Source organism: Trematomus bernacchii, unplaced genomic scaffold, assembly GCF_902827165.1.
Source record: "Trematomus bernacchii unplaced genomic scaffold, fTreBer1.1, whole genome shotgun sequence".
Taxonomy (NCBI): domain Eukaryota; kingdom Metazoa; phylum Chordata; class Actinopteri; order Perciformes; family Nototheniidae; genus Trematomus; species Trematomus bernacchii.
In genome coordinates, this window is record NW_022988050.1 from 618,319 (window position 1) to 645,990 (window position 27,672).

At 41.3% G+C, this 27,672-nt stretch overlaps 1 protein-coding gene across 1 annotated transcript in view; it reads left to right on the plus strand.

Moving 5' to 3' along the window:
* cpped1 (calcineurin-like phosphoesterase domain containing 1) overlaps positions 1 to 27,672 on the plus strand; it is a 48,878-nt gene that overhangs the window by 7,193 nt on the left and 14,013 nt on the right. Inside the window, exons 3-5 of the mRNA XM_034118867.1 lie at positions 14,757 to 14,929; positions 15,918 to 16,043; positions 17,035 to 17,167. Of these exons, the coding sequence (XP_033974758.1) occupies positions 14,757 to 14,929; positions 15,918 to 16,043; positions 17,035 to 17,167 (432 nt within the window). The remainder of the gene's footprint in view (positions 1 to 14,756; positions 14,930 to 15,917; positions 16,044 to 17,034; positions 17,168 to 27,672) is intronic.

Sequence of the window (27,672 nt, forward strand, 5' to 3'; positions counted from 1 at the left end):
TTGTAGTGTGGATCCAGGCAAGAACATACAATCATCAATGCTACCTCGAGCTATACATCTGCTACTGTATACGTGTGTTCCTTAAAAGCGACACTTAAACTTGCTTTAAAGTGGACCTATCATGCTATATTTAAATAATATAGTGTAGGACCATACCTATATAAGGCATATTTATACTTTTTTTTTTTTTAAAATACCAAACAGATCATGCATTTTAGCCATGCCTCATTTTGCTCAATTTGACATTTTCTAGCTCTGTGTTTGTAAGGGCAGATTCAGTGAGAACAGCACCATCTACTGGCCTGGCATATGTACTACAGCGTCTCCAGCGCTTTCGAACGGCAATGGCCGTGGCTGTCTCCTCCTGATTGGTGGAGTTGGCCCAATAGCCGTAGCGCCACCGTCCTGACGTCAGGACAGTGTTCAAATCTGGATACATTTTTATCAGATCCGTTGCAGCCCCTTTTTTAGAGATTTGGGTATGGAGGAAAATAGAGAGGGTTGTGTTTTCTGACACTTGGTGAGTTCCCTGGAACACCGGGGACACATATTCATGTATAAAAGACGTACAAAAGTGCATTTTGCATGATAGGTCCCCTTTAAGGGATTTCGATTGTTTTGAAGTGGGCTTGTGTGGGGTCCACAGTCTGTGTTTTAACTGATGTAGATGACGCCACATTTTTTTGAACTAACAGACCGGAGTACTAAGATGGAAGCAAAATACATTTTAGCCATCTGAGAGAAAGGCACACCTTAAAAAAATCAATATCAGTTCAAGCTATATTTTGAATATTTGTTTTGCCGTTATCTCTGCTCTCTTCAAAACCACCAGACGCCATCGACAAACATTTTAATTTTCCTCACAGAACCTTCTTGTTACTGCTACCTTGATCGGTTATTTTGATGGTGTTATTGAGCGAATTTGGTGTTTTAGGGCGCCATTATCTCGTTGGCTAGTCCATTTCAAAGTGAATTTGACACTTTTGGTTCATATTTTTTAGTTTTACACAATTTAAATCAATGAATTTGCTGAAGGACGTGTTCAAAAGAATTGTTTTCTTTGATGATACTGGCAAAAATCTATTTGAGTGTCCCTACTGAACACATTTGGAAAGTGAAAGCCTCCCATTTACCAGAAATATCTTGTTCCACTATCTATAATGACACTCTCTGTTTGGTGTCTCTGTAGCATCTGTGGTTCTGACCTGTTGTAACATTTTTCAGCTATGTATGTCAACTCACTTACAACGCAGCAACAGATCTATAAATGCATCAGAACAGGTGCTCACTCCAGCCCAAATGCACCACCGACCCACTTTGTAAACTAAATCACTGCTGAGTGCTTGTCATTCGCTAGTGACCTTTACAAGCTAAACCCTTATTCAGTTTAAGCTGATTTATAGATTATAACATGAACTGTTGACATATCTGTGATGCATCAGACATTTGTACTGGTATTTAAACCGTGTATTATTTCCTGATAGCGTAGAAGTCAAGCTGATCAGCGGGGTTAAACCTCTGCTCGCTCTTTTTCAACCAGTTTCTCACCTGCCCAGCATGACATGACTTCAGATGAATCGGGACGGCTGCTCTGAAGGGAGCCATTATGCCAATGTCACATATATTTGTCACAACCGCAGAATGTGACCAGAATGTTTCCGACTGAAACCATTAAAATGTCATGCTTATTGTTCACTGTCATATACGCTTCCAAACAGCCATGCAGTGTAATCACAGTGTGCGGATGCAGCTGTCAGTTTCCCAGCCTCGGGCAGATTTTTGGGACCCCGGTGCAGTTGTTATGAGAGTGTTTGTGATGACCTGCAGAATCAATGCATGTGAGCACATCTGGAAGAAGTGCGTGGCATTTGACCAAAATGTGACATAAAGGATTTGTGTTTTACTGAAATACTTAGCAAGAAGATCTGGAATAAAGCAATTCTTCTCCAGTCTTTCCCATACTGCGTCCATTCAGATATGTTGTTAGCAGAAGCCGAGCGAGCCCTCCATCATTCATCAGCCTTTAAAGAGAATGGAATATGTCACATATATATTCAATTGATTAATGTATTCTCAGCAGCCTTCAGAGCCTAATCTAATTAATGCTCTCTGTGAAGAACATGGGCTTTGGGAGGGTTCAGCTGCAGAATATTTCTCACTGAGGTGGGTTTGATTATTAGCCGTCTCGGTTTCCCAGACAGAATCTGTAAACACTGTGATCCCCTGTGAGAAGAGCTGATATTTATCTACGAGAACACACAGGCCTTCTGGATATTCTCAGGCAATTTCGGCGGTGGATTTTGACCAGAACTTAAAATTCCTGTCCGATTCTGAAAAAAAATCCATACGAGATAGCGGCGGTGTGTTGAAGCAGCTGGGAGGTAAAAAGTTGTTTTGTTAAGTACACAGGCAAAAGGCAATCTAAAATGTGCACCTGGTTGTTGGGGCATGTTTTCACTTTATGAAATTCTTGCAAATGGAGTTTTTTTTAATTCAATAATTTGTGAATAATTCCCAACAACAGTGAGCCTCGGTTTCCCTCCATCGATCTTCTGCTGGGAGTTAGTCGTGTTAGATGTCTTGGAAGCGGGACAGCGAGGCGACGTCTTTCCGCCACAGTGGCAGCTGCTTTCCCCAATTCACCAGATGCTTTCACCGTGCAGCCAGACAAACACATTTCCAGAATGGAACCGGGGTTTTGATAATTGTTTGTTACCTCCAGGAACGGCTGGTGGAGCAAACCAAACAATAATTTTACCGCTAATTTCCCACCTTGTTTGGAACTGACACGCTGAGTTTGACTCATGCTGTTTTCAGTGTGTGTCGGAGATATCAGATAAGATGGAACTTTATTAATCCCCGTGGGGAAATTCAGTAGTTTAACAGCAACAGGGTAAGATTTGAAAAACAGGACAGCACAGATTCACACAGATTAATACAATTAAGGATCAAATTAATTAATAAATAAACATTTAAAATGGTAAATAACTATAAAATAAGAAGTGAATGAAATTGAACATATATACATATTTGGGTGTGTGTGTGTGTGTGTGTGTGTGTGTGTGTGTGTGTGTGTGTGTGTGTGTGTGTGTGTGTGTGTGTGTGTGTGTGTGTGTGTGTGTGTGTGTGTGTGTGTGTGTGTGTGTGTGTGTGTGTGTGTGTGTGTGTGTGTGTGTGTGTGTGTGTGTGTGTGTGTGTGTGTGTGTGTGTGTGTGTGTGTGTGTGTGTGTGTGTGTGTGTGTGTGTGTGTGTGTGTGTGTGTGTGTGTGTGTGTGTGTGTGTGTGTGTGTGAAAACAATGTGTATTTGATGTCCAGTTATAATATAGTATAATATATAGTTATTGATTTTGTTTGCGTCGCAGCAGCATAAAAAGACAAGGCTTTGTACATTAGAGAAATTAAAAGATTAGAAAATACACAATTTAAAATGTAAACATCTCAAATAGAAATAAAATAGCATTACAAAAAGTAGAATGTTAATAGAATTAAAGAATACAAATTTACAATAAGAAAAATATAAAACAGGATATTATATATACATTAAGTGTGTAAGGAATGGAATATTGAATTGAATATAAGTGTAAAATGTACAGTGTGAGTTTAAGTCCAGGCATTGTCACTTTTTCTGTAACGCCGTCAATTTCCCCGCTGTGCGACTAATAAAGGGATTCTGATTCTGAATGTACCCTTTTAAACTGTAGACAATATTCGTGTACGAGACCTCGAGGGCATCTGTGGCAGGCGGATGCTTTCATTGACGGCGCTTTTAATGAAATGAGTGACTGCAGCGCGCCTCTCAACGTCCAGCTGCCTGATTTGATAACAGGGTGAAGGGAGCGGCTGGCACGACCCACTGCAGAGTGAATGTTCGGCGAAAAGAGCCACGAGCCATCGAGCCACGCAGACTACCTTTGCATGACAATTAGGGAGAAGCATGAGGTGCTGCCTGGCGTGGACATGTGAGAGAGAGAGGAGAAGTCAGCGGGGGAACAAACTCTCTACAGATCTGCATCTCTGCATGTCAGGGGCTCTCGCTGTGTCTGCTTAAACATTTCATTGGATCGTGATGAAATAATCTGGCCTCGATCCTCATTTGATGTTATTTAGCAGAGTATTTTAAAGGTCCCCTATTATACTGTTTTTCATCAATATATATTATAGGTCTCAGATATATATAGAGCCTGTCTCTGATTGGCTGAAACACCAAACAGATCATTGCAGCATCCCATAATCCCCTCTGTTTCAGCCCTGTTTCCAAAGTGCTGATTCTGTGGGTGTTTCTCAATCACGAGTAAAGCTGCTTCAGAGCCACTATTTCAAGCATACTACGTCATCGAGTGCCGCCGAAGTACTGTTCCAATCTCCAGCATACTTGGAAATCTACCGAGCCCGGCGTACTCCGTTTGGTTGCTGATTGGCTAATGGTTACACAAGCCAGAACATCGTTATGACATCAAAAAGTGGCCAAAATCTGATCAGCTCATTTTCAGACAGGTTTTTATATAAATCGATCAGGACAAAAAGAGAGAGAATCTTTGTTCCTGAAACTTTCAGAATCTCTTTACACAGAGGGGACACATGTTGATGTAGAAGAGACATGAAGAAGAGGGGACACATGTTGATGAAGAAGAGACATGAAGAAGAGGGGACACATGTTGATGTAGAAGAGACATGAAGAAGAGGGGACACATGCTGATGTAGAAGAGACATGAAGAAGAGGGGACACATGTTGATGTAGAAGAGACATGAAGAAGAGGGGACACATGCTGATGTAGAAGAGACATGAAGAAGAGGGGACACATGCTGATGTAGAAGAGACATGAAGAAGAGGGGACACATGTTGATGTAGAAGAGACATGAGAAAGTGGATTTTGCATAATAGTTGACATTTAATATGTGGTGCAGAATTCAGCGATCCACAGTGTTGTGTGCCTGTTTGTTCCCCATCTCCTTTCTGCGGAGATAATCTTTTGAGATGAATGAGCCTGGGGGAAAAAAATAAAGCATGGGTTTGTATCCTCCTCAAGCGTACTCATAATATTGAAAAGATACCAGTACTTCCAAACAAAGATCATTTTTGATTGTTCTTCTAGAAAAGTGCCATGGTGCCTTATACACCCATATATATATAAAAAAAATGTCGATACAGCATTACGTATTGGTGCGGGTCTAAGCATCGGCCATATTAGACACGTCAAGATCATACACACAAGCAAAAAGAGGGTTAGGAAAGACTTCAATTCTAACCCAACTCTAACTTGTATAATCTCAACCGATTGTCATGAAATTGAGTCTGTTATATTTGAGAAATTGATCATGCTACAGGTTACTCTTCGGCATAACGTTTTAATCCACTCTATGCCAAAATAATAACCTTCGGAATAACCACAACTTCCTTTAGGACATCATCTTTGAAAATATGTCCTCTTAAAAATGTTGGTTTCAGCATCTTCTTTTATTGTTACAAAGCCACCATGTTTTCTCTTATTGTTTAAATATTTAAATGACAAATTTACACCTCAAGCACATGAATAAAAAAGCGTGACCAATGAAAAAAGATTAGTCTGTCAAATGTCCTTGGCCTCCTATTTCAAAAATGTGACTCAAGGCAGTCTATTCTCATGCAGAACACATTTGGCTTGGCTTAGTCACAGAGCAACTCTTCCATTTCTTTTCTTTTTTTGGCATAACGACCGCCAATTTTAGCTGCAGTTAAGAAAACTCCTGGATCTGTCTCCTGGAAGTCAACCTGTAGGCGTCCAAGCATCCTTATCATCCCTTTAGGAGCCAGAATGCTACCTAGCCTGAGTTTATTATTTGTATTATTATTATTATTTCTTTACGTCACTTTTATTTGTATTTGTTGAGCACTTCCGTTAATTGTCACGTGGGTGTGGTTTGTGTATTTAGCTCACCTGTTTCATGTCGAGTGCGGATGACAGAAGGTGAGCTTGTGCTGTCATTTTTTCTGTTGACCGTGTTGTCCCTATAGTTACTGTGTTTTGATTTGGTTTATTAAATATCGTCAGACTATCTTACTTCAGTATGGACTTCCTCATTGAAAACGCGTCGCAGTTTATAGCCAAGCTTAGCCTCTCGGCGACTCAAACTGAACGGGAAATTGAGCCGCCACAATCCCCACGACTGCACCATTTACTCCAAAACATGGCCGCCCCGTCACTCTGATTCAGAGGTCGTGGAGGGATCGATTTCAGAATCACGGCGGGACAGTAGATAGTGTAAGCATGAGGTTTAAATCGCCAGGCCTTGGGGACCTTTAAACGGTGCGACGTCAGCCCTCGTTACTGTCAGCCTCAACAGAGCAGGTTGTGTGTGCCATCCTCATTACCCGCCGTGTCCGTCACTTGCCTGGCAACTGGAGGAGGGAAGAGATATTATAGCCGGAGCTGCTACTTCCGTCTCCCGGTTGACATTTCCCCCTTAAACTGTTTATTTACAATGCAGAATGAATGGGTGGCTGGCCAGGGGAAGCTGGCCGTCAACCGGCATTGTCAACAACGCTGGCTGTTGGTGACAGGAAATTGGCAACTGTATTTCTGTTCCCACTGATTTCACTATCCGTCTCTCCTCTCCTTTGCTCTCACACTGTCCCTTCTGTCTGTCCCTTTTTTCTACTCTCCATTTTTCTCGCTCTCATCAGTCTGCTCTCTTTAGCAAACAGCTGCAGTTTGGTGCCTCATACCTTATTTTGACAGCCTTCATTTGCAAGTCTGACACCATACACAAACACATGTATCCTTGCCGCTGATGAATCTACTTGGAGAATCCAATACATCTAGTGCTGAGGAATCAAAACATGTGTTGTTTCTGGTAAGTGTTCTGGGCGGCAGTCGCTGAGACCTTAGACACTTGAGTGTCGCCGGATCAAGTCCCTGAACAGAGCAAGTATTTAATGTGGTCTAGCAGCTGCCCACTGCTACAAAGACTAGGAGTGGGTAAAGGGAGGCAGTAACTCAGGGGGTTGCAGCTGATATGCAAATCCTGGTCCGAAATATGATCCCACATACTGACAACATGTCGGAGTATCTTTGGGCAAGACACTCAACCTTAATTGCTACGGTGGGAATGTCTAGGCTATTGACTTTAAGGTAAATTATAAATTGACTATTTAAATCGAGCTTTATCCAGTCTTTACGACTCCTCCAAGCGCTTTACATACTACAAAACATCATTTATAGAGAGCAATGTGTCACTTGTTTCTCTAGTTACGGGCAAATGCTGGCCATTATATCTATAGAAGGCATGACCTAAGATTGATCAGTTTTACACATTTAGATTGTACCTCAAGAACCACTGTGATAAGTGGTTTACCTCGTTCACTCACATTCACACACCGTTGGCCATCGGGAGGAACTAGGGATTAAGTATCTTGCCCAAGGATACATCGACATGTTGACTGAAGGCACTGGGATAGAACCCACAACCTCCCGATTGAAAGACGACTGCCCTACCTTATTAAAAGTGTAATAAAATAATATGTAATGTAATGTTAAGATCCTGTAATTCAGGGTCATGTCCACCAGTATTTGGTTTGAGATGTAGCACTGAAGACTTATAAGGGAAGTTGTTATTTGACGGAGAAGATTTTTGATTGATAGGATCTCGAAGGCTTTCATTTGGATGCTATCGCAGTGGTTCTTAATGTACAATCTCAATGTCCAAAACTAAACAGTCTGAGGTCATGCCTGCTATAGATATACTGGCCAGAGTTTGCCCCTGAAAAAAATGGTGATTAAGACCTTTACTGATAGAAAGTTCCTTGATTCCCTCTCCTCTCCAATCCAGGCCAACCCCCAAGAGACACCTTCTCATCTCAAGGACTTCCTTCAATTTCGCCTCTCGCTCACTCACTTTCCGTCTCCAGTGTTTTTCTCTCACTTATTTTCAAAGCTGACAAATGAAAAGGATAAAGAGCAGGGATTGGGGGGCGGGGGAGACGGCGGCAGAGGGAGGGGAGGGGGGTGCGAGATAGAGAGCTGATTAGATTAGAAGAACATGCTGGACTTAACACTCTCCTAATGAGCACTACAAAGGATCCAAGCTCCGTCTCTGGGGGTTCGTGAGGGATGTTACGCATGATACAGTGGAGGGAAATGTTTGAGTATGGGATGAGCTTCTGCTTGTGTGTGAAACTCATAAAGGTGAAGTAGAGGTTACCTTGGGACTTTCCTGTCCCTTCTCTGTGGCTCAGAAACCGTTTTAATTGCTGTTGAAGGCGGATAATTTGGGATTCTTCGTGGGATTCTGAAGCAGAGGAAGAGGAGAGTATGGAGACTGCCGAGGGACAGTTTGTTTTTGGGATATGTGGAAGCATTTTGGACTTTTTTGGGAGGGGATGTGCAGGGAGGCTTTGTGTGGGTTTTCCTAATGGTATCCTCAAGTGGTTTGTGCATTTATAGTTTTGATAGGGGGATCTGGGACTACCAAGGGGTGTGGAAGTTTTGAAATGCCTCTCAGTACGTATACTTTATAATTTCAAACAGAGTAAAACAAAGTTAGTGTGAAAATATGTGGAATTTTAGCACGTCCAACACTGACTTTTTACTTTTTGCAGCAATCTGCAAGGTTAACTTCTCCCTTAAAAAGGCCCTATCATGCTTTTCCTGTTGTGTGTTGTATAGGTTTGTGTGCATGTAAATGGTCTGAAAAGGGTAAAATCCCAGAGGGAGTTTCTCTCCAACATTCCCCACCCGGCCTGAAACGCCTCCATTGGACTCCTTTGTTTACTTCAGGCACATTAGGCGCTTTCACACCAAATACTTTCCTCAGGAATAGTTCCCAGAACTTTTATTTCCTGGAACTATCTATTAAATCGCGTTCACACCGGAATAAGTCCCTGAGGGAGCCGCTGACGTCACTTCTTCTTCTTCTTCTGCTTTTGGTTTACTGGCAGGCCGCAAACGACTTCACGGCGTATACTGCCACCCGAAGTCCCCGGCCGGAAGTCCCCGGAGTTGGGGACTGGCTTCAGTAGAAGCTGCTGGGACTCCCAGCAGCTTCTACTGAAGCCTTCCGAGTAAATCACCAGAACGCAGACACCTCCTCATCACTCCACCGCTCCCATGTTTTCTTTTGTGTTGCCATAAGTTAGTCTCTCTCGGTTGGTGCGCTGGGCTAATGCTAATAATGCTAATGCGAGCAAATTAAATGGCGGCTTCACAAAAGGTTTTCAGAGTTTCACTGGGCGTGGTTTGCAATTCGCCCAGCCAATCAGAAATTGGAACCTTTTCACCCCTTTTTAGTCCCTGCTCTCTAGCAGGGACTAAAAAGGGGTGAAAAGGTTCGTAAAAAAAAGTTCTAGTTCCAGATCTTTTTGGTGTGAACGCAAAATCCCAGAAACTATCGGAACTATTCCTGGGAAAAGTACTCCGGTGTGGAAGTGCCTAATGTGACATTTGTATTGGCTAGCGCTCCAACAAATTGTACGTGATAGGCTAAGGGGCGGGACATCTCTGAGCTGTTGACCAATCACGACAGAGCCGGTGAGCTAACCAAACAGAGCAGACTGGGCTCTGGTTTCAGACAGAGGGTGAAAACCTGACTCTTATCAAAGGTTAAAAACACCAGAATGGACTACTTTCAGTCTTAAAGACCCCGCTCCGATGGGCCGCTTGTATGCAGGATTTCATTTTCTCAGTTATTATAAGCCTAAGCTCTTGACCATAGGGAGGTTAAATACAGCTCAACTTGTAAATCCTCAGTCTTCACCTCTGCAGTCCAGCTACACCTGCATTACTGCGGAGTGTTTCTGCAGTGCTCAGGACGATCAGACTGGGAAGAACCACTTCTTATCTCTCTCCATGGACATCTGAGGGGTTTGAAGCTGCAGACATTTTCCACTGATATAACAACAAAGGAACCATAACACAATTGTATTGAAATCATCTCCTATGCTCGTTTTGAAGAATCAGTTGATGATATTAAACCTTTATTTATTTGTTGCTGAAAACAGCTGACATCTTCTTTTCACTATAAGATATAAACATTGCATGAACTAACTTCTTTTTTAAATAAGATTTAAGATTCAATATTCAAAAGGCTTTAATCTATCACATAAAAATATCTGTTGCTAAGGGCTAGCAAACAATAACTCAATAAAATGTTAGGAACAGGTGTGCCAATCTTTTTTCTAATCCGTCTATTTAGCCTTGAATAAAATGGATATTTCTGAGAGAGCTGGAGTGACATAAAGGGTTTTTAACTTCTGTTGTCATCCAAGTCCTTTTAGATTACGTATCTGTCAATCCAGAGTCTGATTTGATACTTATATGTGTCTAAATGTAGAATAAATATCCGTCAGACACATCCAGTAAATGTGGCACTTTATTTATGAGCCACTTGATAAAAATACTGAAGGTCCTGGTTCGAAATTATTCAAATACATTCACATTTTAGTTTGTACTGGCAGTGAATCGCTGCACTGTAGAGTCAGGCTGTCTTGAAGCAGCACTGCCAAACTAGCAGGTTGATATATCCAAACAAAATATAGAACAGTAAAGAAAGGGAATTTAAAATGTAGATAAAATATGCTCAGGTACCCATCAGCTCTGGACAAAACTCTAGATTTATAGCGATATTTCTTAGACACTTCCCAGTACATGCAGGATTTATACAGCATACATTCATGTGGGAAAGGTTGTAGGGTACTTCCAATACAACTTCCTCCACACTACCACCTTGTCATAGACTGCAGGCGGCCATCAGAACAGCCTCTCAGTGCCAGTGCACGCTCGAGTAAGTCTCAGACATAGTGGTCCTCCACATGTTTTAAAAATCCAGCTGAAAAATATATGTGACAGCACTGCAGGACCCCACAGTCTCCTCTGTGGAATGAGAGAAGAGCTTACAGTGTTGGACAGGCTCAACGAGAACCTGCCGGAGTCTGCTGTCAGGGTTTGAGAATCACAGCATTGCAATCTCATTAAACCAACAAGGCCTTTCAGTCAGAGCCCTGAGAGCAGCAGCAGCAGCAGCAGCAGCATTGTGTTTTTATTTCCGTACTCCCTGCTCTGTGCATATATTTCCTTATTACATAAAAAGGAAAGCAGGCAAGAAAATATATGCATGAAAATTATTTTTTCATAAAAATGTTTCATGAGCCCTCATTATTTCCACTGCACAAGGAATCTTATTTATGAACTGAACTTACCTGCAGCTTTTTTATTACTCTTTATGTAGTTCCCCCCCCCCCCCCTGTTTTGGCATACTTTAAAATGGGTTTTTATCACAAATCCTCAGCCTTTTACCAAGTTGTTGTTTGGCACTATTACCGGCTGTTAAGTGGACGTAAATAAGGATTTGACAGAGAAGTATATAAAGCCAGTCTTCTAGAGAATAAGCTATCTCGGATTTCCAATGGCAGCCGGACATGCGTATCTAAACAACCTACAAATGTTAACCTGACATGTTGTCTTGCCTATAGCCGCTCCCCATTAATCTAAAGCAAGGCGCCTTAAATGCAGATTGATGGGCTGCTGTGTGGTTGAGGATTGCTTTACGCCGTGCAGAGCTGAAGGATGATTCATGGATATTGCGGTGATAAAGGACGTAGTTCAGGGCAGGCAGCAAGACTCTCTCTGTGGCTACCAGCGCTGATGGTTTGAAGGCTGATTGAGAATGCTAATCGAGGAGTTTTAATTTGTTTACATGTATTCTTTATTATCATTATCCTACTTTGTCAGCTGAAAATGTCAAACAACCTTTACCCATTAGTTAACTTACTATGTAGCCAACTTACTGCATGGCATATTAGGGTTAGGGTTATACACTGTATGGATTTCAGAATGTAATATTGTGAGTTATTTGGCAAATAAGTGACTGATGTCTGCTTATGACATGGCTGGTGCTATTTAATGTAATTTAAAGGGGTGAATAAAATGTTGCTTTTAAACTGGAAGATGCAGACACATGTATCCAACTGTTAGACAATTGACCTAAGCAGATAACTTCTCAATTGTCAATTTTATTCCCATTAATGCAAATAAATTCCTTTTAATTCACACAGCTTGAATATTACCAAAATTGTGTAACCCTAATCAATACAATTATTTAAAGTGGACCTATCATGCTATATTTGAATAATATAGTGTAGGACCATACCTATATAAGGCATATTTATACTTTTTTTTTTTCAAAATACCAAACAGATCATGCATTTTAGTCATGCCTCATTTCGCTCAATTTGACAATTTCTAGCTCTGTTTTAGCAAGGGCTGATTCTGTGAGCAACAGCACCATCTACAGGCCTGGCATATGTACTACAGCGTCTCCAGCGCTTTCGAACGGCAATGGCCGTGGCTGTCTCCTCCTGATTGGTGGAGTTGGCCCAATAGCCGTAGCGCCACTGTCCTGACGTCAGGACAGTGTTCAAATCTGGATCAGTTTTTATCAGATCCGTTGCAGCCCCTTTTTTAGAGATTTGGGTATGGAGGAAAATAGAGAGGGTTGTGTTTTCTGACACTTGGTGAGTTCCCTGGAACACCGGGGACACATATTCATGTATAAAAGACGTACAAAAGTGCATTTTGCATGATAGGTCCCCTTTAAATAAAATTACTGCTACTCAACCAGCATGTTCAAAATGCACTTTCATGACCCTTCCTGTTACAAAAATGTATTTTGTGCTTTTTTCATTGCGCTAAATACTAGGCAGCCCTTGCATGAGAGTATTAATGCACTCCAGGTTCCCAGGATATCTTTTTTATGGCATCATGTCATGAATCCTCGCTTTCATATTTCATTCCCTTATAGCTGTATATCTTGCTCAAAAGACTAACCAGAGCTGGACTGGCAGCTTCACTCATTAACAAGATTTACACCCAGGTGTCATCAGCCCGTGTTATTCCAGCCAATCAGGTGCCATGTTTACAACCTTGCTTACTGCTACTGATGACCTATGAACACTTTATAGCCCTAATCTTCTTGATATACTACCTGTTATACATGAGGAAATAAATATAGTGTATAAGATACCACAGTCACTCTACAACCTGAATATAAATGCAGTGTCACACTGAGTCTGCTTTACATAGCAAAGAAGGCTGTCATGTTTCCTTTTATATTTCAGTCCCTGTTTGTGTGACAATCTGAAGTCTGACAGGACGACTTAATTATAGACGAGAGACAGGTGGAAACGGCGTTTTACATTTTTATTTGGGATGCAGTTTAAACCCTTCATTGTCTCGCTCTGTCATGCACAAGATGTTCTGTCGGAAAAAAGGCTCTTATGTAATGAGTCCTATCCAAACATCCAAGGAAGCGTTTGCTCCGAAAGTAGGCCAGTAAAATAATTACTCAGATGAGTAGAAAGGGAAAAGAAATAACAGAGAAGACGAAGGAGAGGAATGAATACGGTTTGTTTGATATAGATTATATATATAGACTGTCCTTAACCCATACTGGGACTAAATCATGTTTAATACAATTCTTCCTTAGTACTCCTTATTGCAACACATTATAAAGATCCTTAGACCAGTGAGTCTTCGCAGACAACAATACTCATCATGCCAGTAACCATGGTGACCTACTGTAAAGTCGAGCTGTGCGGACTATTGATCATTTTCCGAGCTGGCATTGTTATCATCCAAACAATCCCCTTTCCCTCAGGCGACTCTCACCTGCAGCACCCTTCAAATCGGAAAAATGTTCATCAACATTCATGTACATTTCCTCTCTCATTAATTACATCTTGACCCGATAAGATGTTCTAATCGATATTAATAAATCAAGCATCGACTTCTCCTGATTCGAGTCGATGCTGTTTTGTTTTTCTGAGTCTGTAACCACCACCTAATTTGTCACAAGGACGTCAATATGTCTATAACTGTTGGGAAAATACTGAATGTCCTCTTCCAATATCAGAGTACACATGACAACAAAGGTATCCCAACTGTAGCTGTGTTCATGACAGGATGTATGATTACCTAGAAGAGCATCAGGACTGTTTTAGGCATATGATAGCTATGTGATTAACATGATGATTCAGCCTCTATGGAGATACACATATGACAAGCATGCTCATTTCTGACGTGGAGCTAATCTGAAGTAAACATTGAATACTGCTTTCTATTCCTCCATCTTGTGACTGTGTAACTCCCTCTCTTGGATATCAGCATGTGAAGGACACTGTTCAGGAACTAGTTGATGCTCTGTATGTGATGACTGCTTTTTTGAGATTTTGGGGAAAAAAGTCAGAATTTTGAGATTTTGAGTAAAAAGTCAGAATTTTGAGATTTTGAGAAAAAAAGACAGAATGTTGAGATTTTTAGAAAAAATACAGGATTTTGAGATTTTGAGAAAAAGTCAGAATTTTGAGTTTCTGAGAAAAAAAAGACAGAATTTTGTGAAAAAATACAGAATTTTGAGATTTTGAGAAAAAAATACAGAATTTTGAGATTTTGAGAAAAAAGTCAAAATGTTTAGAAAAAGTCAGAATTTTGAGAAATAGTCAAAAACCAACATTTTGAGAAAAAACTCAGTATTTTGTTCATGACAGGATGTATGATTACTTAGAAGAACCGGTATTCCTCCATCTTGTGACTGTGTAACTCCCTCTCTTGTATATCAGCATGTGAAGGACACTGTTCAGGAACTAGTTGATGCTCTGCGTGTGATGACTACTTCCATTCTTGAGAGGATCATACATACATGGATCCTGAGATTGAAGCTCAAGCCGGTGATGAGGGATATTTTTCTAACTATAATCTTGTGACATGAATCCCCTCTTCCTCCCCAGACACCCCGTTCAGAGAGGGTCAGGAGCGGGACCTGAAGAAGGCTCTGAAGGGGACGGACCCCTCCATCCCACTGGTGTTCGTCAGTGGGAACCACGACCTGGGGAACACCCCCACCCCCCGGACGCATGAGCAGTTCTGCAGTGCCTGGGGGAATGACTATTTCAGCTTCTGGGTAAGACCTGAGAATATTTCATTAGTAGTAGAAGTATATCTAGTACTAGTGGCTGTGGCTTGGATGGCTTATTATGATCGTAAGCACATTTACGCTAAGGGATTTACCTACACGTGCTTACCTTGCACATATTTCTGCTTCCTGCTAACAGGGATGAAAACAAACACATGGCCAAGTAATACCCACACACCAAACTATATTCCAGTTATATTAAATGTGTTTGCGTGTGTGTTTAAATGGGCGCTATTGTGCTTTTTAGGGTTTCCCCTTCCTGTTTGTGTGCATGTAAATGGTCTGCAGAGGCTCAAATCTAAGCTAAAATATTATTATAATTTTTGTTTCTTCATGTCCAACAACTGCTTTTGGATTTGAGCCATTTATAAGGCATGTATCTATGCATACAGTATGGACAAACTACATACATAAATACCATTAAGCTGGGCTGTACCCAATGTTTTTACATTTTGGATCAAGCTTTGAATGTCTGATAGAATAATTTACTGCCATGTGTGTGCCCTCCTTTGTGTGCCGAAAGATGGAGGGCAAACATTCATTTACATGTCTACCCACTTGAACAAATGCTAAAGGTCAAATGCCAACCTCTACCTCAGGGCCGTTCTTACGGGCTCTATTTTCTAATGCCATAAGTTGTTTAAATGATTAAAGAGGATTTCTCATCAATGTTTTGTGCAGAAGTTGGGAATTAGTGCAGTAGAGAAGTGACTGTTATTTTGTATATATTGATTGTTGTGCTTTTATTTACGTTTGAATGTGTGCATATGTATAAATGTGTCTGTTGATTGTGTATATATAGGTATAGTCTGGTATAAACTGAAAGATTAACAATGAAGTTGTCTTTGACTTTGAAGTGAAAGGAAATGTATAGATGGTAGAAATAGAAATGACTCCTTCTTACTACATAAGCTCTTATAGTTTGAAGCATGTGTAAGTAACCTCTCTGTCTCTTCCCTCTCTCTTGTTGTCTCAGGTGGGCGGGGTCCTCTGCCTGGTTCTGAACTCCCAGCTGTTCCACGACGCCTCGGCTTGCCCTCAGCTGAAGGAGGCCCAGGAGACGTGGCTGGAGGAGCAGCTGAGCCGAGCCTCCTCCTCAGCGGTAAGGCGGTCCCGTAATGAGGACTTTCAGCTGGATAACGCTCTCTATTCCCGGATAATTGCTGCCGTCTGCAGCCAGTTTGACACAACGGTTTAACTCTCTGTGTGATGTTAAACCAGGGGTGTCCACACTGCGGCCCGGGGGACCAAATGCGGCCCGTGGACCATTTTGAATCGGCCCTCAGCAAATTAAAAAAGTATAATGGAATATGGCCCACAAATGAAACTTGTGCTTGCTTATTAGGGGTGGGAATCACCAGGCTCCCCACCATACGATACTATCGCGATACTTAAGCCACGATACGATAGTATTGCGATTCTACGATATGCTAAGTATTGCGATACGATATATTGCGATATTGCAAATCCCATGCGTCATATCTATGTCCGTCTTCCCTGCCTGGTTAAAAAATGTGTTTGCAATATGAATAGTTGATGTAGATAACACAATTTGTGTTCTTTGAACCTGAAAAGGAGATGGCATTGTTTTTGTTACTTTCATTGCAATTGTATACATGTTTTAACGTAACTTCCTGTTTTATATACGACGATCGATTATTTCCCCCACCCCTATTGCTTATATTGTACTTCTTCAATATGAATGTAAACATATATTACACAGTAGTATTCATGTGTTAATACGACCACTTTTCAAATAAATTCAGTCAATTCAAGTTGGAAACATTTTCTAACAAATCTTAGTTGATAAGAAAAAAGACTTGTTTCCATAACAAGCTTGAAATAAACCCTTCCTATTTCTCCTTATTATAATCAATCTGAGGTTTCTGTTTCAAGGGATGAGCTGCCAACACTCACACGCATCATTTACCTACAGTTGATTGATTTTGCTAACTTATACCTGAACTTATGAGGCGATATACCTCTAGTGAGCGGCCCAGCCCTTCGTATAGTTTTCTGTATGTGGCCCTCGGTGAAAAAGAGTTTGGACACCCCTGTGTTAACCCCATCCTTTCACATGTGTCTTTGTCTAGGAACCCAAACCCAAACACGTCCTGGTGTTTCAACACATTCCTCTGTACCTGAAGACCCCCGATGAGGAGGACGACTACTTCAACCTGAAGAGGGAGGTCAGACAGAGCCTGCTGGAGAGGTTCAAGAGGGCAGGTAGGACAGCAGCGCTCTTTCCTCCAGTAACTGTTAAAAGCTGCGCAATATTGGATGAAAATGTACTGAAAAAGTACGATAATTAGTTTCCTGCAATTTGAAAAATAGAAGAATGTTCACCAAATAATGAGGAAGTACATGATCTTTCAGTAGCTCAAATATTTCCATTCAAACAAATACTGTTTTTGGTATTTTCCCATGTTCCTCGTAAATGTTTGGTTGTCGTCAAATACTACCGGCCTCCGATTTGGTTGTTTGATCAATTAATTAAGAATGATGGTGATTGGTGGAGCTTGCATGTCACTCATCTGGAACAAACTCCAAAAAAAGGTATCTAAAGTGTATCTAAAATCAAATCAGACTGAGGGTGTTTCTCAATGTCGAGGACGCTTGCTTGGTAGCACATGTACCTCCGAGTCAGGTCCTTCAGAAGCGAGGCAAGAATCCTTCCTAGCCTCGGAAAACGAAGAATGGTGGAACAGGCTAACAGGTGTGCAGGTGTGCGTCATATGAGAGGCCCCGCCTTAAATGGAGCGCGATTTCCGCCAAAGATTTGGAAATTGGTCCGTGCGCAAAGCATTGTGGGGATTTTAAGACCGAGGAGGATGCACATGTGCAGCCTAGAAATTTCCCGCTACGAAGTACGCTGGCCTCGGTAGAATTCCAGGTATCCTGGACATTGGAACAGTCCTTCGGTGGGACTCGATGACGTAGTATCCTTGAAATAGTGGCTCTGGAGGAGCCTTCCTCGACATTGAGAAACACCCTGAGACTCAGATGACTTTTGAACACTATTGAAACGATACATCGTGCATCCTTGTTTTAATGTGAACAAACTCACTGTAACAGAGCAGGTTACTCCACTATTTTGTTCATAAGCACTTCAACATAACAGACAGTATGCATAGTCTCTTTGAACTACTAGGTTTTCCAATCCAGATGTTTATTTGTCAAACAACGGTCTAACTTCAAGCAAGAAGTCACAAAAGAGATAAGAAAGAGTTTTATTCTTTAGTCAAGCCGTTTCCAAAACCCTTTCTGTATATAAATGGGTTTAGGCCCCTGTGAAGTGGTCTTAAACTTCTCGTCCTAAAACCTCTTAGCTCATATTCCCGTTAAACCTGAGCATATCTTTCTGAAGCAGAGTTAAGATCCCAGCCCAGAGGATTAATATGCCATTAGCCCGAGCTGCAGGAGCACACACGGGCGTAATTGAATTAATTAATGCATTCACTCCCTATAAGAATAATAATTCCATAATCAAAAGTCCTTTGTGGTCGGCTTATAAGAGTCTGATACAAGGGTATCTCTCCGGGAAACTCTCACAAGGACAGTACGTCTATAAGAACACACACTCATGTTCACTTCACACACACTTGTGATTGACAGGAGGACACGTGTCATGCTTCTCAATCATGCATCAAGGTGACTGTCGGGAGAGGGTGTTAATTTCATTATCCAGACGTTATTCCGGCATGTATTTAACCATGTTGGCCCGTTTTGGTCTGATGACCCCTCTCCCTCATAATTGATTGCTCCTCTCAGGGACGCCTGGTTAAAGATTTAAAGGGCAGGCTTTTTGTACAGAGGGTATATGTATCTGTGCAGAACATTTCTTATCCACACATGTCCTGCCAATTATAAAGTCAAACTACATCCAGGGCATGTAGCATATGAACTCTATACGTCCACGTTTATTAATAATTGATGCGCTACATGCTGTCGCTCGATGTAAAGCCACATACACGACATGACTGTTATGGCAGAATCTTTATTACAACGTATTTCTGGCATATTCATTAAGGTCACATGGTAAGCTATATGTGACCCGCTCTATCGAAATCAGTCGGAAGTCGCAACGGCTCATTTAAAAATAAACGTGGATTTGCGTAAAAAACTATTTTTTCAGGGTTCGGGTGTTTTGTTTGATTTTAAATAAACAAAGTCTTGGCTTTCAGAATATGAAACTTTTATTTCCAAAATCACACGATAAATACATTTTTGAAGCTTGTAAAGGGAAGATGACAGGCACCTCTCAATCGCAATCTGCTGTTCCACAGCGCCGCCCCCCCTCCCTCCGGCTGACATTATGAATGTAAGGCATATAGTAATCTAGATAACACGGCAGGGTCCGTTACAGTTTGTTTTCATCTGATTTCAAATAAACAAAGTCTTGGCTTTCAGAATATTAAACTTGTTTCGGCAAATGTAGATGATAAATACAACTTTGAAGCTTGTGACGGCATAATTACAAGCGGAGAACGGAGTAATTTAACGTCACAGCAGGCATAACAACAGCCGGTGTTTCTCGTGAGTGTTTTCCCCGGGAAACAAACACAATATACACAAATGCAAAAATACACAAACACACACACACACACGTATACACACACACACTCGCGAGCTTCCCCCAGACCAGTAATCCAAACGGAAATATTTTCCCTCCGGACTATTTTGATCATTTGCTAATAATCAATCAGATCGATGGATTCCAGAGAAGAGGAAACTTTGAAGGCCTTTTTCTCAAAGTGATGACTCGGTGACAGTCATTATATAATGTGACATATTTTGCTTAATATTTGGAGTACAACAACAATCCTGTAGTGATATCATTAGAAAGCTATGAATCTCCTCTTTCCAGCAGTGTATACAACTCAAAATGTGTCTCCGGGTCAATGCGACTGATTTCGATAGAGCAGGTCACATATGATGTGTGTTACTGACTTGGGTCACATTTTAAGTGAGCTGACATCGAGGTTAGAGGAAGTTCAGAGAAGGCCTCAGGTTATAAAAACAGTTAACCTTTGTTAGTTGACTACTCCTAAAGGATGTCATGAGATAAGTAAACTGTCGACATCTGGAACATACAAGTATAGCATTCAGAGGCAGAACATGTTGTGTGTTAGCTAATGTAAGGAAAATGTGTGTGCGTCATGTCAGGAGTCCTATACATGTCTCTGTAAAGTTCTACTGGGTTGGAGCATTGCTGTAGGACTGCTTGAGAGCAGAGGTAATGTTTTCCTCGTTATTGATTGTTGTACAACGAAATAATAATTGATCAATTATATCTGTGTTTGTGTTTTATTGATTCCTCTCTGTTTCATTATTTCCTGTTGTGCTAAATTGCCACAACATGACTTTCTCATTATGTTACATTACATGTTACTTGTTAGACGCTTTTATCCAAAGCGACTTACTGACATACTCAATACTGTGGACAATCCCCACAGGAGCAATTTGGGGTGAAGTGTCTCAGGGACACAACGACATGCTGACTGCAGTGGGGTTTGAACCTGTGACCCCTTGATCCGAACACCAACGCTCTATCCACTGCGCAACACGCCTCCTCTCATGTACACTATGTGGTTCCTCCGATTCCTACCAGAGAAAGGAAGTGATTTGGCGCCGCCTGTAATATGTATCATATTTCACTTCCTTCCAGTCATGTCCTATACATAACATTGTGTTTAGGTTCAAATGTCAAGCTCTGTCTCTTGAATGTATCCGTACATTTCTACTCTTCTGGATGGAGAACTTCAACTTTCCTGTGGAGTTATCCTTCCATTTTGGCGTGTTTTAAAACATTAGTAGTGATTATAGAAATCCAATGTTCCTTATGAAAACTCCAAAATAAGCTATTATACAGCGCGGCTTTGTCATTGTTAGCAGCTCTTGATAAGTCAGCTTAATGTACTAAATCTTAAAGTAGAATTGGATGACTTGACAGGAGGAATCAAACCAGTTATTATTGAATTATACAGCCTTTTGTCCCGCAGTTCTTTCAGCGCTCCTTTCATCCCCCGGTTTCTCTTTTATGTTTCCTCTGCTCCCTCCTTTATCTCCTAGGAGTGTCTTAGTTACTGATGTCTGTGCTCTGGATCTACTGTATGTCCTGGAGGCATGCTTGTAAAGAGACTGTCATCATTACTGTACTACGTGTCAGTTTATATAGCTGCTACTGTACATTCCTATCAGATAATGGTCATAAACATGTTTTTATACTTCGCTCCGAACTCTAGCTCCACCATATGGTTGATATTTGTGTCTTTAAAGAGTCCTCTCCTGCTGATGTTCAGGTGTCTCTACTTTAAAGAGTCCTCTCCTGCTGATGTTCAGGTGTATATCAGTATGTAGTGTCTCTACTTTAAAGAGTCCTCTCCTGCTGATGTTCAGGTGTATATCAGTATGTAGTGTCTCTACTTTAAAGAGTCCTCTCCTGCTGATGTTCAGGTGTATATCAGTATGTAGTGTCTCTACTTTAAAGAGTCCTCTCCTGCTGATGTTCAGGTGTATATCAGTATGTAGTGTCTCTACTTTAAAGAGTTCTCTCCTGCTGATGTTCAGGTGTATATCAGTATGTAGTGTCTCTACTTTAAAGAGTCCTCTCCTGCTGATGTTCAGGTGTATATCAGTATGTAGTGTCTCTACTTTAAAGAGTCCTCTCCTGCTGATGTTCAGGTGTATATCAGTATGTAGTGTGTCTACTTTAAAGAGTCCTCTCCTGCTGATGTTCAGGTGTATATCAGTATGTAGTGTCTCTACTTTAAAGAGTCCTCTCCTGCTGATGTCCAGGTGTATATCAGTATGTAGTGTCTCTACTTTAAAGAGTCCTCTCCTGCTGATGTTCAGGTGTATATCAGTATGTAGTGTCTCTACTTTAAAGAGTCCTCTCCTGCTGATGTTCAGGTGTATATCAGTATGTAGTGTCTCTACTTTAAAGAGTCCTCTCCTGCTGATGTTCAGGTGTATATCAGTATGTAGTGTCTCTACTTTAAAGAGTCCTCTCCTGCTGATGTTCAGGTGTATATCAGTATGTAGTGTCTCTACTTTAAAGAGTCCTCTCCTGCTGATGTTCAGGTGTATATCAGTATGTAGTGTCTCTACTTTAAAGAGTTCTCTCCTGCTGATGTTCAGGTGTATATCAGTATGTAGTGTCTCTACTGTAAAGAGTCCTCTCCTGCTGATGTTCAGGTGTATATCAGTATGTAGTGTCTCTACTTTAAAGAGTCCTCTCCTGCTGATGTTCAGGTGTATATCAGTATGTAGTGTCTCTACTTTAAAGAGTCCTCTCCTGCTGATGTTCAGGTGTATATCAGTATGTAGTGTCTCTACTTTAAAGAGTCCTCTCCTGCTGATGTTCAGGTGTATATCAGTATGTAGTGTCTCTACTTTAAAGAGTCCTCTCCTGCTGATGTTCAGGTGTATATCAGTATGTAGTGTCTCTACTTTAAAGAGTCCTCTCCTGCTGATGTTCAGGTGTATATCAGTATGTAGTGTCTCTACTTTAAAGAGTCCTCTCCTGCTGATGTTCAGATGTATATCAGTATGTAGTGTCTCTACTTTAAAGAGTCCTCTCCTGCTGATGTTCAGGTGTATATCAGTATGTAGTGTCTCTACTGGGACATGTCTCCAAGCTTTAATGTTCAAAAAGCTCTTTATTTTTCTCATACTGCCTGTGCTGCAGCACCTCTTTTCACCCTCTGTCTGAAACCAGAGCCCAGTCTGCTCTGATTGGTTAGCTGGCCAGCTCTGTTATGAATGGTCAGCCGCTTAGAGATGTCCCGCCCCTTAGCCTATCACATACAATGTGTTGGAGCGCTAGCCAATAGAAGTGCAAATGTTACACAGGGAAGTCAGTATGCTATGGAAGTAAACACAGGAGTCCAATGGAGGTGTTTCAGGTGTTTTCTCTTGTGCAGTCCAAAGTCTTAACTTGTCCAATAACCACGTTTAATCCAAGCATAGCTACAGACTATTTTCTTGGTGTTTTATATATCTGTGATTTAAGTATGTGAGAGATGAGCTTATAAATGTAAGGTTTATGAAGTAAAACTCACACTGACTGTCTACACTGATGAAGCATCAGCTACATCATTAAGAAAATTACTTTTTTGCAACCACATAAAATCCAAAAAAGAAATTAGATTATTACCACTACCTGAGGTTTTGTGTGTACAGAACTGGACATAAAACCAAATCTCAGGAAATACTGATTCACTTGTTTTTACTGCAGGAAGTGTAGACAGTCCCATAAAGGAGTCCCCTGCAGGGCACCTTGTAAAAATATCCCAACGGATTGAATGTAAGCTGTTCTGTGGAAAGAAGAGGGGGAAAAAGAATGTTATTTACTGCCTAGAGTATTGTTTTAAGTGTGTTGTTTGTCTTCCTGTCTGAAGCAGTGAGGGGCTTTCTCTCATCCGAGATAACTGATGTCTCTTCTGGACATACATGGGCGCCGGTCATGGTCTCTGCATCGTGCCGTTCACGCATCATCGCCCTCTCATGTTGCTGTGATCTGAAGCCTGCACATGTGCCCTGCTGATCATTACTGTCATTACATTAAAGGGCACCATCATTAACCTCACACACACATTTACACACACACACACACACGCACTTCTGGTCTTGCCCCTCACAGAGATTAAAGTCTGGAACCAGTATGTCGTTTTTCTCTTGAGATTTTCATTAAGTAAGCAGCTGACAAGGATAAGTCTCTTTATGTGATGGTGCTGCCAGCCTTCATCATTTTCCCTCGCAAGAGAAATGCAGTTAAATCCACAGTTGAAGGATTTTATAGTGTAGAAAGAATTCAGTTTGAAGATCCCTTTAATGGAGCGCTGGAATGCTCTTTAACAGGGTTTCTGTGCAACAATAACACATGGACGTTGTTCAAAAACTCTCTTCAAGGATATTCTTCTTAGTCTACTGCCTCAAATATGTTTCTGGTTCTCTTTTAAGCCGCCGCCTGGCAACAACAGAGAGGTCATATTGAACCGCTTTTCTCATTTTTTGTGTATTCTCTTGATTTGAATCGGTGTAAAAAATATGTCCCTGGCATCAATCCAATCCTTACAAGTACTGTAAGCACTCTCTGCTGTGTTTAATGAGTTCTCTGTACACTCCAAAGGGTGTTTCTGAGGTGTCTGTTGACTTACAGCTGCTGGGAGTTTTGTTAGGTTGTTATTGCTGCCCCCCCCCCCCCCCCCCCCCCTCCCCCTCCAGGGACACACACCATGATGGAAACACAGCATATTGTCCCCTGCAGAAATACTGTACATTTTATTAAATTCTCCCTCTCTGAGGTATGTAATCCCTCTACATATTTCTTCCTCTCGTAAGCTGTCGGGGAAATGTGTGAGTAATTGTGTTTATTCCATTTTTATGTGAGTGTATGCACTTTGCATATAAATGATGATGATATATTCTACAGTAAGTATCAATATGTTATCTCAGCTGCACAGCCGCACTTAGGAGAAAGGTGCGACACCAATTAGTCTTCCTGTGGCTCATCAGAGCGAGCCGTTGCACCCTGGGAACGCAGAGTGCTTTCTAGCTCATGTTAATGACACGCTGTCTCCGTGATGACCCCCTCTCGGGCAACTAAAGTATCGTGCTTTCCCTTTTTTAATTGCACTAGCAATTACTATCTGATGTGACAGGGATGTGGTTGATATTACATATTTCCTCCGTGTGTTTAATATCTTTTGAGTTTAAACCAAGCACCTGATTAGAAAAGGACGTGATTCAAACGCTCAAATAATCCTGTGTAACCACGTAAACACAAAACAAACTGACTACGGTGGCCGAGAGGTGCAAACAGGCTACCACGGCGCAAACCGATGTCATTTTTTGATTTGCCGCCTTTCATTTATGCAGTGCTTTTAGGAAAGGGTCCGCATGGTTCGTCTAGTTGGTGAATGTTTTCTGAATGCTGTGCATGTTTTTATATTTGAATTGTTTCTGAAGTTTCTGACGCGTTGGCACCTGTCAGCCACCGTAATTTAGAATACTTTTCAGTCAGTTTACAACACCCAGTTTGTCGGTAACAATCACACAAACACCCTGAAGGAAGTCCTTTACTCTGCATATGGCTACCTTTGTGTCTTCTCGTCACTGTCATACCCGTAATCATAGTAAATATCGCTCTGTTTTCCCCCATCTAGACCAATTTTTCGGTGCATGAACACAACCCTGCCAGGAGTTCGTTACGAGTTGTAGTCTGTATTCTCGTTGGCGGATGTTTGATTTGCAGAGAACAGGTTTTACGCACATCCAGAATGTGTTCAGAGCAGAATGAATTCCCCTAGCTGGAGACCTGAGTATCAGAAATCCCAGCAGCGCTCTCAGCCTCCCCTTCTCCTCGTACATGGAGTACTGTAATTAGATTTCTATCCTCCTCTTCCTCCTCCAAGGTTTCTATCGAACATTCAGGATACCTTGAGCACACATACAAACAAGGCCAAATGAACAGAGATACAAAAAAAACACACTTCACGCTGCTTCCTGTGCACGTAGCGGAGAAATTCATTGGAATTCACAACATAGCTATCGGCTGTAGAGTTGTACACAAAGAAAATAATTACAGGCGAAGATAAGCAGCTCTGCAGTCTCCCCCTCTGTCTCTCACTCTTTCTCTCTCTTCCCGCCGGTTGTCTTTATCAGCGAGGGTCCTACTCTGTTTCAAAAGACACATTTATCGCCCACTGGGGATTTGATAAGAGGCCATAGTTAAGCCTTTAACCCCATTGTTTTAACGATGAGGCTGGATAATGCTTTTGCTTTCTCTCATTCTGTCAAGTTGTTCGGGGCGTTTTGTTTTATGTATGAGATAATACGGTCCAAGAAGGCCAGCAGGAGCGATGGATTCCTTGAGTTTGAGGGCTTATCAGATGCTGACAGCAGTTTGTAATACTATGAGGATGGATTTCACACGTGTGAATCGAGTGGTGAAGTGGTGTTGTATTGTTTAAGCCCACCTGGAAGTTGGCATCACGAGGGCTCTTTCGGCAAAAAGCCAATGTGATTTTTGCATTGGATCTTAAAGTGTGCAGAAAATAAGATCTTTGGCAAACACACGTTTATGATTCTTCCCCTCTTCGCTCAGCAAGATCATTTCTACATATTAACACCACTTATAAATTGATTGAGCTGCTGAAATGAAAACAGCAATATAGATATTTAACAGGGTGTCCGCGGGGTCTTAAAAAGTATTAAAAGTTGATCAATTTAGTTCAAATGAAGGCTATTAAAAAGTATTAAACGGCATTTTCCAAGGTATTACATTTGGTAGCTTGTTTTCAATAAGTATATAAATTGTCCAAAGAGGTTGTATTCTACAGTGTGCCTGAATGTAATCATTGCGTAGGTGTGTAGTGTGATTCTGTGTAGTTTATTTATGGCATCCCGTTGGGTTTGACGTCATCTGAACAGGACATCACACGCTCACTGCTTGATAGCGCGCGATGGTCCGTTTACGCCGGAAATGCAAGTTTGCGTCCAAATGGTTGGAAGATAAGGAGGAAGGACAATCAATACTGTATATAGTGAATGTGAGGTAAAGTGTGTCGCCAATGTAACCGGTTAGAACTCAAAGTGGCGGTGAGGTCTTAAAATGTATGGAAAGGGTCTTAAAAATTTGACTTCAGGATTCCTGCATATACCCTGTTTAAGTAAAGACCAAATACATCAAATAGTTTTTAAGTATCTCACTGGCTAACTTGAAGATGGTCTGTTTGAATGTAGAAGTTTAACTTCTACATCAGAGGTGATACAACTTCCCAGACTGCTTTAAAAGTCCTTCATCATTGGCACTTCTGTCGTTAGCTTAACGCCTCAAAATATTTTACTCACATAGCTACAGCTATACTGTTTCGGGCTGGGTGACCTACGCTCAGCACTGTCCCTGAACGCCTCCTTTGTAGATTCATTTGGAGGACTGAAGCTATTCCAAAAAGAAGAATCTTAGCAGAGCAAAGTGTCCATAAAACTGTCATTATGAAGTTAGTTAAATAGGCTCTAGGACTGAGTTCACCGTCATTAGAATAGAATAGGGAGGGATGAAACCCTCTTCAATGGTCACACATGCAGAGCACACAGCACACACAGTGACATTTGGCCTCTGCTTTTAACCCATCCTAGTACCAGGAGTCTAGTACTAGGAGCAGTGGGCAGCTACTGTACAGCGCCCGGGGAGCAATGGGAGTGGGGGGGTGTCCGGTGCCTTGCTCAACGGCACCACAGCAGGGCAGGAGGTGAACTGGGACCTCTCCAAGTAGCAGTCCACACTCCATATTTTAGGTCTGGTCGGGGACTTGAACCGGCGACCCTACAGCTCCCAGTCCAAGCCCCTACTGACTGAGCCACTGCCGGTCATTAGCCAAACCTCTTTGAATTTGTGCAATTAAGCAATAATATATATTTTATCCTGTATAATACATTTTAAAATAACTTTACATATTTATATAGATATCTTTATTTTATTTTCTATTTTATTTCCACTTTTATTTGACTAGTCCTTCTCATGTTTATATGTACATTTATTGTATTTAATTTGTTTTATTGCACCTTCTCACTTCTAACTTCTCCTGTCAATAAACATGTTTTTATTATATTTTTGTATTTATCTGTTCTTTTATTTCATGGAGAAACTGACTGTCATGAATCCCAATTTCCTCCGGGATAAAAGGAGTATTCTGAATCTGATGAATAGTTAACTTTGATGCTAT